Source organism: Cavia porcellus, unplaced genomic scaffold (genome assembly GCF_034190915.1).
Source record: "Cavia porcellus strain 051 isolate PalLab524CR breed Dunkin Hartley unplaced genomic scaffold, mCavPor4.1 scaffold_12, whole genome shotgun sequence".
Lineage (NCBI taxonomy): Eukaryota > Metazoa > Chordata > Mammalia > Rodentia > Caviidae > Cavia > Cavia porcellus.
Window position 1 is genome coordinate 68190041 of NW_026947495.1, and position 12280 is coordinate 68202320.

The 12280-nt window shown below is 44.2% G+C and overlaps 1 protein-coding gene across 3 annotated transcripts in view; it reads left to right on the forward strand.

The window, feature by feature from the left end:
* Positions 1-473: 473 nt before the first annotated feature.
* Positions 474-12280, forward strand: part of Itga4 (integrin subunit alpha 4) — a 72443-nt gene continuing 60636 nt past the window's right edge. The window contains exons 1-2 of one of the 3 annotated variants that reach the window (XM_063259394.1): positions 474-824; positions 1046-1167. In XM_063259394.1, coding sequence (XP_063115464.1) covers positions 616-824; positions 1046-1167 — 331 coding nt within the window. In that variant the 5' untranslated portion in view covers positions 474-615. Of the gene's footprint in view, positions 825-1045; positions 1168-6880; positions 7139-12280 lie in introns of those variants that run through there. The other 2 variants (XM_063259392.1, XM_063259393.1) reach the window with 2 other exon arrangements.

The following is a 12280-nucleotide window of genomic DNA, read 5'->3' on the forward strand; positions in this document are numbered from 1 at the left end:
GTGCTTCATTAACAAAGATCTGGAGGGCTGCAGCCCCCTCCCTGCTTGAGGCCCGCCTTTGCGCCCCACTGGCCGGTCGCCGGCAGAGGCGGCTGCTCACAATGCCGGTGAGCGCTGGACCGGGCCAGGGTGAAAAGGGGGTGGCCCTGTCCCCTGCTGGTCCACGCCGGCCGGGTCCGGGAACCTCAGCCACCGCACGCTCCGTGGGCTGCGAGGCAGGGCCGCGCGTCCGGCGCAGCCGAGGTCCCCCAGCGCCCCCTACAGCTGCGCGCCGGGTGGGGGGAGACAGAGCCCGACCCTGCGCTCGGCACCACGCCCAGGACCCCACCCAGCGGCCCGAGCCCCGAGACGCGCGCGCCCGCACCCCCAGGCCGCAGAAGCCGGGCGCGGGGCGGGGGGCGCGCAGCACTGCGGTCCCCGCGGTCGCCCCGCCTGCCGCGGCCGGGTTTCCCCTCCCTTCCTCTGCGCGTCCCTCCTCCCTCTCGCCCGCCCGCCGGCGCCGGACGGACACACTGCGCTTCAGCAATTGGGGCGCCCTTCGCCTCGGCCCCCGTCGCGTCTCTTGCAACTTTGGACCGGCGCCGTTTGGGGTTGGATGTTCCCCAACGGGAACGCATGGCTGCTGCAGCGAGGAGCTGGCCCGGGCCCCGCGGGGCCGCCGTCCGGGAAACGGTGATGCTGCTGCTGCTGCAGCTGCTGTGCCTGAGGGTCCCCGGAGGGCAGCCCTACAACGTGGACACGGAGAGCGCGCTGCTGTACCCGGGCGCCCCCGGCACGCTGTTCGGCTACTCAGTGGTGCTGCACAGCCACGGGGCGGACCGCTGGTGAGTGGTGGGGACGCTGCGCCCTCTGCACCCAAACTTCGCTCCCTTCTTCGGGAGGAGGCAGGGGCGCTCACAGCTCGGCCCGGGAAACCGGCCCGGGAGTGGCAGTGCCCGCCCAGCGTGAGAGCTGGTGCCAGGGCCCGGGGCGCGTGTGGCGGGAAGCGGGGAGCTCAGCGGGCAGCGCAGCTGGCGCTGAGCGCACGTGCGCCGTTCTCACCTAGGCTCGTCGTGGGGGCGCCCACGGCCACCTGGCTCGCCAACGCGTCGGTCGTCAACCCCGGGGCGATTTACAGATGCAGGATCGGAAAGAATCCAAACCGGACCTGTGAACAGCTCCAGCTGGGTGAGTTGGGTCTGGATCTAGAGTTAGTGACCCACCCCACAACTTCCCCGGTGGACCCCGCTGCAGCACAAATTCTGGAAAAAAAGCCGTGACCCTTTCTTTTCCCTTAAATTGCACCTCCTCCCCGTCTTTCTGTCACTGTTTTTCTCCTTTTGCCTTATGACATGCGTGCGGTCCTGTGCCATAACTGTGTTGGGGAAAGTTTCTTAAACTGTGTCTTGTCTTTCACCTCTGCCCCTTCCTTAGCAAAGCACATTTTAGACTCTCAGTGTCTTAAAGGCAAGCTGCTGCTAAGCCCAGAGTTACTCTGTTTCCACCTTTGACCTATTGACTTTGTGGAGAACAGACTAGAGGGCAGATCACACATAGGAGCTGAAATTGATCCCATAATCTGTCATTATTTTTTTAGGTTGTTGTTTAAAGGAAGTGGTATCATTTTACTTAGAACCTACAGTGTAAAAGAAGAGGGTAGCGAAAATTTGGCGTCTCCATTGTTAACAGTCAACATGAGGTTTAACATATAATTATTAATTTTCCTTCCAAAAAACTCCCATGTTAAGTGGGTCTGTCTCTATGCTGTCATTTCTTAATGTCTTTTCTTAGGTTGGTGCCAACTTAAAAGTGTGTGCTGATGGGGGAGGGGAGAAGTTTCGTATTTCAAAGCCAAAAGCCCGTTTGCTGCAAGAAACACGTGAAAAAGAAAAAGGGGAACCGATATTAATTCAGACCTATCTTGTTCCAAACACTGTCAGGCATTGCTACATATTCTGCTTTGCTTTATTATTATTTTTTTCCCCTCTCAAAGCAACCCTGGGTTATATATTGTTTCTATTTTACATATGAGGTCTTTGACTCAGAGTTGGGGATGCCTTTTGCTGAAGTCACTGACCTCGGGAGTGGCAGGTGGGACACCATGTCAAAGGCAGGTTTGGGTGGGTACAAAGTGTAAGCCACTGTATCCCGTGTGTGTATCTCCAGGCCAAATAAATTAAAGAAAGGCTTCAGTATGTTGTGCTGATAGATTCTCTGCAGTGGCTAACAGAAGGCCACCATGGGGACTTCTCTCATATTTATCTTCACTGTAGATGGACTTTCGAGAATAGATGCCTGGTGCACCTTTCACTACTTTGTAAAAATGATGGTCTTTGCTTTTTCTCCAATCGTGGAGCTGGTTCCCTTCATTCTGAAGAATTCAAACAGCACATGACCATTAGCAGTTCTTGACTTCTGTGGGTGTGCGCTGAGATAAAAGTCCAGGACTTGTCTGTAGCACAAAGAAAAGGCTCCGACCTTCTGTAAGCACCCCCCAACCCCACGTGCTCATGGGAGATGCATACAACACAGACCAATAAAGTGAGCGTCATTTTGTAACGCTTAACTTTCATTGCAGGAAAGAATTGAGGGAAGAAGATGTAGGGGGTGAAGCGGCCAGCCTTGATCTGCCACAGGCTTTGACAAGGTCTTTTAGGGAACAATTTTGCTTTTGTTCTGCTGCTGTCGTTTCCAGGCCTGTGACATTAGAACTGTCACTATTGAGCACCTATTTCCTGTCTGCAAGGGCATGGATTCTATTTCTAGATGTGTGTATTTAACTGGAAAGATCATGTCATAATAGAACATAAAATTTTAGATAGTATTGGTGGTTGTTTGAAGGAAATCTAAATTTCTTTGGGCGTTTGGACGGTAGGGATTGACCGCAGCACTATTCTTAGAGAAATGTAGCTCTGCTAGACGTATAAAAGCCATAAATTAAGTGGGCATTTATTGCATGGGTGAAGAAAAGTGAAGTGAAAGTTTGGCATCCTCTTGACTGTGAGCAAAAGAATTCATGACAAATGATAAACCCTGATATATTCAACTTTCAGAATTTCAGTCAGTAATAAAGGAAGTTACTTAGATGAAAGGTACAAAGGAATACAGAATTCCTAATTAGTCAACTGGTTAAAATATGAATAGCTGTAGCAATAGTTTTACATACTTGTAAAATGGTTTCCTGAAGTTATTTCTTTGTTTTTAGGGTTTGGGGGTTTTAGAGTTTTTAGTTGTCTGTTTGCAGTATGTTTACATTCCTGGTGTGGAGTTGGTACAGGTACCCAGCACATCCTGATTCCTCTTTCCATCCTGCCTTCTCTCCTCCATCTGTTGATTCTCTTCCCATTTGAGAAAGATCTATCTAGACTGTGAGCTGTGTAGTTTCTCCTCTATGAGAAACCAAACAGCAAAAACAAACGATAGGTGATAGGAAGGAGGGTGACTGAGGTTATTTCTCACATAATGTTCTGCACAGGACTTCTTTTCTTACTTACACAAAGAAACTGCATGTCTCTGTGTAAAATAAATTCAAAAGTAACGTAAAGCGATAAAAGATTGAGCCCACAATTTAGAAAGAAAGCACTGAAAATAATAAACTAGTAAAGATGTCTTAGGTTTGTAGGGTTTGTGGTCTGTGTACCATTTCTTTTGAAAAAGGTGTGTGTGTGTGTGTGTGTGTGTGTGTGTGTGTGTGTGTGTGACAAAGGCAGAAAAAGAGGAGTGTGCCATACTAGGAGACACACGCAGAGAGACACAGTCATAGAGAACGTTGTATATAAAATAGCTTTGTCCTGTCCCAGCTTTGACTGATTATAATGTTTGGAAAATGTTTGATACTGAAGACACATTGAAAATATGAGTTTGTTTACTTTCTATTAAGTCTATATTTGTATATAATGAGCAAGTCAGAGTAAATAAATAGGATGCATTAGTTAACTTTCCCATTGCTGGGACACTATATGTTACCCCAAAAACTTAAAGGAAGATTTGCTTCGTGATTTCAGGAGATTCAGTCCATGGTCATGGACTTCAAGGCAGGAACACCCCGGCAGAGCAGAACTGCTTAGTTTGAGGCAACAGGGAAGCAGAGCAGGGAAATGGTACCATGAGGAACAGGCCAGAGATGATGTCTAGTACCCAAGGGCATGGCTCATGATCCACCCAGACACACACAGGAGTGTGCTTCTCTAACCCCTTAGATGACTCCCAAGCCAATCAGCGTGACAAGCTTAAGCATCACAAGGGCCAATTGGTAAACTAAACCAAATGTCAAAGAATGAAGTGTATGAATTAAAAGGTAACACACGACAAAAGCATTTTCTCATTAGCTCCCTAAAAGTGTTACAGGATGAAGCCATGATCCCTGTATCAGTAAGGAGTCCCATTTTACAGGGAGTAACTTGCTGCCATGAATCCAAAGGTACAGGTTCTCCTAGAACTGTACTCTCCTGTGAAACTGAGAACCACTGTGTTGACTAACCTCCAAGTCTCTGTGGGATGTCAGATCAGTGGCTGACTCAGATGGACTCCTTTCCCCAGAAGATGGGGTTACTAGTTCCCTACTCTGCAGACATTGTATACCATGCTGTATTTACTGTAATCATAACCAGAATCAGGCCATAAATGGTCCTTTATCTAGAGGGCTCAGGACATGCTGGGAGTTCTCTTTTAGCAAAGTGAATTGATGGCAGAAGTGGCATCCAGAGAGTTGCCTGTTTTGTACCGTTAGGTGCTTTTCCTCCTTACTCAGGCTTCTTTCGTCTCACTGCCTGCCTGACAGCTATCCCCTGTCTTCCTTCCTTAGTAATTCCCTCCGTGAACCAAAGGAAGGTGGTTTCCCCAGTAGGAGGATCTGGGCCCAGACTTACTCGTGAAGAACCTGGGGAGGCCATGGTGATTTCCACTTGCCTGTTTTCTTTTCCATTCAGTACTGTGTCTCCCTGAGATTTGTTAGTAGGAACTTTGATCACAAGTGGTTGCTGAATCAGGGCATTACCAATAATGACTCCATTAATATAGTTACACGTGGTCCATCCATGGACTACCAATAATCAATGAATGTGAGCATAGTAAATACATCAATAACTATCAAACCGTACTTCCAAGTGTTTGATTATTTGAGCAGCACTCTAGATCTTTCTTTATTCTGATCACACACACACACACACACACACACACACACCCTCCTGGAAATTAAGGTAAGTCACTAGCCCAAGGCAGCTATTGAGCACGTGAAGTAGCAACAGTGAGTGATGCTATAATGGTACAACGTAGATAAGTAAATGGGATACAAAATTGATTACATTTTGAAAAGATTTTATTCTAAATATTTCAAATAAATAGGATATTTCCTTATTTAAATATTTATTTTTAAATCGGATACAAAATTGATTACATTTTAAATAGATTTCAAATAAATAGGATACAAATTGATTACACTTGAAGCAAATGCTTAAAGTTAATATTTTACTAGTGATTTTCCCATTGAGGGAACAAAACAAATAACATGTGCAGCTTAAAAGACGTAAGGGTTATTTTGGGTCCTGGCTTCAGAAGATTTAATCCATGCATAGTTGGTTGGATTTGAGGCAGAAATGGCAAAGTAGAAGAGCATGAGAGAAAGCTGTTCAACCCATGATGGCCACAAAGCAGAGAGAGAAGAGGGGAGAGCTAGGGACAGGAATATACTCTTTCAAGCCACAGTCTAAGTGATGTGCTGCTTCTGAACCCCGCCTCCTAACAGCACATTCAGCTATGAAATTGTCAGGGGATTAACCCACTGATGACTGTAGTTTTACCATGATTTAATCATTTCCAAAAGCATACCTCTGGACTCATGACACTTTGAGGGAACATTTTAGATTTAAACCATGACATTCCACCCTTGGCCCCCAAAAGTCCCATGTCCCTCTCATTATGAAAAATACATTTATACCATCTCTAAGCATTGCCTGGTATAACACTTCTAGCATTGCTGGAAAGTCCAGTCCCCTCTGTGACTTAAGGCAAAGTCATAGCTGTGAGCCCCTGTGCAAATTAGAAAAATTAAATGCTAACAACATACAGTAATACAGGATAAATGTTCTTATTCCAAAAAGGGAGAACAGGGGATGGAAAGGAATCAGCCCAAAAGCAGCAGGGTACACCATCCCATAGCACCCTGGGCAAGTTGTGGTGAGATAGGAGCCCGAAGGTCTGGGACTGCCCTGGCTCCATGGCGGTGTTGGTTCATAGCATCTCTTCTGGGGTGGCTCTGCTTGCTGCCTGAAGTTTCCTCAGCAAATGTTCCTTATTCTGTTCTCGTGAACTTCCTGGGTCTCCTCTGTCCCTTTGGCTTCATTCTCATAGCTTCATGTACTGCCCTGCCTCCTCCACCTTCATTTGCATTCTGGATTGAAGCTTCCACAACTACACAACCTTTGCATTTTGCATTCCTGAAAAACCAGCACCTTGTGAATGACACCAAGGTCTGCTGCCAGCTTGAGCAATAGCTAGGACTCTGGATCATGGCTGTAGTGGCCTCTGAGTAACTGGACAGCTGAATTTGGGGAAACATTCTGAGAGAACAGGGAAGAGATTCTCAAAGCAAAGTCTTTCAAAGTACAGCTCAGCCTGTGATGGGTGGGGCTGGCCAATTTCTGAGAAGTTATCAAGGTGTCTTTCCTCTTGTCCAGATACAATTACAAAGTACTTGATGTCCTTTTAATGACACTGTTATGCTCAGCAGCTACACTCTTGTTGACCTCAGCTTTGTGGGCCAAGCTACACAACTTTTATGTCTTCTGGCTCTGCTTTTTGCTTCAGATTCTCACTACAGATCTGCTGAAAAGACCCAGAAGTACTCAGTTAGTAGCCTGAATATTGGGCTGTCTTGAAATTACCTCTGCCAGATTAATTAGTTTTAAAATTCAGCCCAAGAGAAAATCTTCAGACATGGACAAAAATGTACTGAATGAATCATGAATGGCCTCTAGGTCATTTCCATCTGAAACTTCATGAGACTGGTCCTTATTGTCTGCATTCTTATCAATTGGCCTTCCGAGCTCTGACCAAGATAACCCATCAAACTCTACAGAATTCTAGAGCTTCTGCAGCCTGCATCTCCAAACCTTCCTAAACTCCTCCCACAAATCAGTCCCAAAAGCTTCTGAACTTCAAGGTAAGCTATTTTCCTGTAATAACCCCATGCCCAACACCAGTTTTCTGTATTAATCACCTTCCAGTCACTGGGATAAAATACCCAGCACCTGCAGTTTAAAGGAGGAGCGGTTTATTTTGGTTCTGTTTCCGAGAACTGTCCATGTATGGTTGGCTGGTTCCAAGGCCGAAATGCTCTGGTCCATGGGCACGGCAGAAAAAAGCTCAACACATGGTGATCAAGAGGCAGAGAGATGAGAGAAGCCAGGGATGAGAATACACCTTTCCAGGCCACCTTCCCACAGCTTTCCTGACCAGTTTCTACCTCCCAATAGCATATTTAGCTATGAACTCCTTGATGGGTTAATCCATTCTCCAGTATAGTATCCTCATGTTCTAATCACTTTCCAAAGCCTCTCCATTGAACACCAAAGGCTTTTATGGGACATTTTAGATCTAAATCATAGAAAAATTGATTGCATCATTAATATTTTGTATTTATTAAAATGAAATGTGTCATATTTACTCCACTTTATTTTTACCTTCTTAATATATCTACTTTAAAGTTTAAAACTCATGTGGGCTTGTATTATATTCCTATAAAATGGCACCATTCTAAAGAAACAGAAGTTCCCTCTGTATAATACCATTAAGTTTTCAGGAGGTGCTTTCCCGGTATCAGTGCACAGATGAGTAAGAGTAATTGACATGAAAATGGTCATCAAACCCTGGAGGTGAATTACCAAGTGGTTTATTTACTGGGTTTAAGCATTCTGCCTGTGCCCTTCTTTCTCATATTGGAGAGACCAATGGTCTATCACAAGTTACACATCTTGAATTTCTTTTTGCAAATTAGATTGCCTTAGTAAAACTCCTAGTTTATATTGTAAGATCCATTTGGAAGAGGTTAAGTTAATAAGTGTTGCATCATTAAACTAATGATTCCTTTATCCTTCTGTCTGATTTGCAAGAGTTATTAGTTTACTACTAAATGTCACTGATGAAACTTCAAATATATTTTTCTTGATATGTCTCTTTTTCCTCTTTCATTTGCAATATGCTTAAAGTTGTAACTTATGAAGCTGAGGTTGATACAGATCATTTGTTTGGAAAATATCATCTCTGCACAGAGGGATACCTGTTATGCCACTTATGCAGAAAATCAAGGCAGGGAGCTTCATTAGTAAACTTTCAGGTTCACAGAAAAAAGTTTCTCAATTTCCCTAACTTTATTTCTCAGTAGTTGAAATTTCTTTCTAGTTTAAGAAATTGAGGCATCTATTTTTTGCCTTACATTTCTTTGGTCGCTGAGTTATATTCCTAATGACTAAGAAATCTACCATCTTGGCAACAGCTTGGGCCCAGATATGGACCTACTTTGTACACATGGGTCACTCATTCATGCAGTCACTTACTGAGGGACGGGAAGGGGAAAACCTGGGCACACTGAAAAGAACATGCTCTTTCCTCCAAGGGATTTAGTCTGTAGGTTCAGTTATTAGAGAAAAATGTGGAGAGATCTAATCCAGTTAGAGTAAAGACTAAAACTAGAAATTTCATCTGACCCAGCTATTCCCCTCCTAGGTATCTTCCCAAAAAACTCAAAGACATCATATTACAATGATATATGCATATCCATGTTTATAGTGGTACAATTCATGATAGCTAAATCTTGGAAGCAGCCTATATTGCCCATCAGCAAATAAACAGATAAAATGTGGGATTTATACACCGTGGAGTACTGCTGTGCCATAAAGAAAGATAAACCCAAGTCATTTGTAGGAAAATGATGCAGATCGAGACTACCAAGTTCAGTGAAATAAATCGGATACACAAGTTTAAATACCATGTGGCTTCCCTTCCATGAGGAACAAATTATAAACAGCAAAATAGAAGGTAATAGAGAGTGGGGAAATCGATCTTTCTCAGATGGGAATGAAATCAAGAGATAAGGATGGGGAGGAAAAGGGGATGCGAAGAGGGTTTAAGATGTATCCTGTCCATGTGCCAACTCCACACAAGGAGTGTAAACATTATGTACAGCAAACATGGACTAATACAATTTTTTTTTTTAAAGGCAGGGACAAGGTAATACCTCTTGAGGAATAGGAATGAAAAAGAACTGGAGAGCAGCCAGGGTTAGGCAAAGGGTTAAGGGTTAAGGAAGTGGGCTGACAGGGTGAGGGAAGAGCCTGAGGTCCCTTAGAGACTCTTCCTTTGAAAGGAACACACATCCTGTGGGCTGCACAGGGTGCTGTGAACTGTAGGCTGGACAGGCGAGCAGGAATTATTTTGGGGACAACTTTGGAGACATAAATTTATGCAAAGGTGTTTAATTGTACACATGTACCATCAGACGTGTATTCGACAGAATCTTCTAGTTATGGGGTAATGCTCTGAGTAAAGGTCAGGACTAAATATCCTAAGACAGTTATAGGAGGCTTCTTTTGTGGTTAGGCTACAGACGAGAGGTGCCTTACTGGGATAGTTGTCAAGACCGTGCAGGATATGGAGAAAAGCAGAGATTCTGCAGATACTTAGAGGATGGGTTCTAGGACACTTGGAAATTATCAAATGAGAAAGATGGGAACAGGCCTTCAAACACGTGACCCAAGGATCTGGCTTGGGCTGTTGAATAGATAATGGCACTACGTATGAGAAAAGGGTAGAAAAGCAACTTCTTTGGTTTGAGATTGTTGTAGGACACAAAAGTCTCATAGAACTGATGTTTGGACTAAATAGTTATATTAATCTGGGGAGCAGGAGAGAGGACTATATTAACAATTGAAAGGTGAGAGTAATTGACATGAAAATGGTCATCCAACCCTGGAGGTGAATGAGCTTACCCCAGGGAACTGAACAGATCAGAGGATCAGAGTGGATCCTGAGTATTACAGTTTGAAGAGGCTTGAACAGTGCTGCTCAGCTCTGTCTGTGACTTAAACATTGCAGAGCTTCCCCAATACCAATTCCAGTGACCCCATCTCAAACTGATCTGATCTCTGGGAATGGGTTAGGAGGGGTCAGGGATTTCCAGAGGCCCCCAGATGATTCTGATGTTCATCCGTGGTTGGGAACCACTGAAAACAAGCCCAAGAAGGAGGTCACTGCAGAACTAGGAAGTCAGAGAATGGGAACGTTCAGAGCAGAGGTGAGTGGTTCGCAGCATTTAAAAAATTGCCAAGACATTGTATGAGATGAAAATATAAACAGCTTCACTGGATTTAGAGAGAACCGGTCCATTAGTGACCAACTGTTAATTAAATGGTGAAGCCAGATCGCAGCGAGTTAGGAAGTGAAGAATGAGAGGAAATGTCAGCCACTTGTAACTGGGTTCTTTTTGACTAACTTGACACTCTTGTCAGTTATTTATCTACAGACTGGAAATAGAAAATTGAAGCCCCCAGAGAACTCAGTCTAAATGGCTGGAAAGGCAGGAAGACAGATACTTAGTCAGGAGATGATATAATAAGCATAGTAGGAGAGATGTAACAGCAAAGAGACATTGATGACCAGAGAAGCCTCCTAGGAGGAGAGAATGTAGGAGTAGAGCTGGCCTAAATGGCTTTGAGGAGCTCAGAGTCAGAGCTCCATAAATGAAATGAATAGATACATTTCTCAGATGTGGGTGGGAGTCTGGAGCTGGGTGTTTATTTCAGCATCATTCTGTGAGGTCCAGGTCAGGCTGGGCCCACATACTTCACGTCCTATACGTGTTGGCAACTCAAACACTGAAAGATCACTCTTGGGAGTGGAGCTGGAAAGGGACCGTGTTTAAAAACATTTGGTTTTCAGGATAACTAGAAACATCAAATTAGAACATGGACCGTGGACTTACAGGTGTAAGTAGCAATATGTATTCTCACTTAACTCCAATGGATGGTTTTCAAATGAGGGGGAAAACTTCTCAAATAAATTATACGAAATATCAGATTTCATGTGAGCATGTCCAGAGATAGTAAGAGCCCCTATTTCTCATGTCCCCTTTTTTGGGGTTCCTTGGGCAAGGCAGATTAGATTGCTTTTTTAAAATAATTTATAGGAGACTCTTATCAGTGCAGATCATTGCTTGTGAAACCTTCCAGGTCTGCCTCCCTCCTCACTACTGTTTGTTGTCTGGTGAAAGTTTTCTAGTAGTGGTTACCTGTGATCGCTTTGGTCTGCCCGGCACTACCTCTGCCTTTGTGAGTCTGCATCTCACTGTGACCCTTCATTAGTTAGGGAAAGCACTTCCTTACCACTTTTTATTTCTCTCACTTTGTTATTTTCTGGGACTCCGTTTTTTTCTTTTACATCCACATCAGTCCTGCCCTGTGAATTCCCAAACCAAGCACAGAACTTCGACACTGAATCTTGACCATGAAGGCCAATGAGGTTTCCCTAGAGTCCTTGGTCTATACCACTTTGCAGTGTTTATTATTTTATAAGTGTTCAGAAGTGTGTCATGCATTTGTGCTAGCTTTTCAAATGACTCTTTAAGAGAGTGGAGAATTTTCTTATGTTTTTTCTAATGCCAAATGTTAATGTTACAAAATTTTAGTAGTGTGTTATTTCAGAGATGGAATACGTGCAATATAGGATTGTTAAGAATGTCAGTTATGAATTCTTATCAAGGGAAGCATGATATGAAATCATTGTGGTGGCCAACTATGACTTTGAATCCTCCCCTGCCGGCTGATTAGTTTTATGATCTAGATTGTCACCCTGTTAATGCTTCACCATCTGTAAAACTGGGACTCTAATCATAACGATCATTCCTGCCTCATCAGGAAGTTTTAAATGAGTTGCTTTATGTGTCTACATGTCTTAAAATATGCTTGGTACATAGCAGACATAAGATAAATGTTAATTGTCAGACTGTAACTTTTCCTCCTTAAATTACATCCACCATAGGTAACACTTCTTGCTACTGTAGTTATTAAAAGCAATTGTGTAATTTTGAAGCAGTTTGGGACTGAGGGCCCTGGCAGAGTCTCTAAACCAGGGATGGCGAACCTTTCTGAGTTTTCAGTGATAACAAACAGCCCATTGTGGCACGTGTGCCAGAGGTTTGCCATGACTGCCCCAAACCTAGACTCAAGCTCCCAGTGCCTTTTTTGGTAGGGTGCTGGGGCCTCGTGATGACTCAGGGTTAACCCACATTTGTCAGGTTTTGAGCATGCAG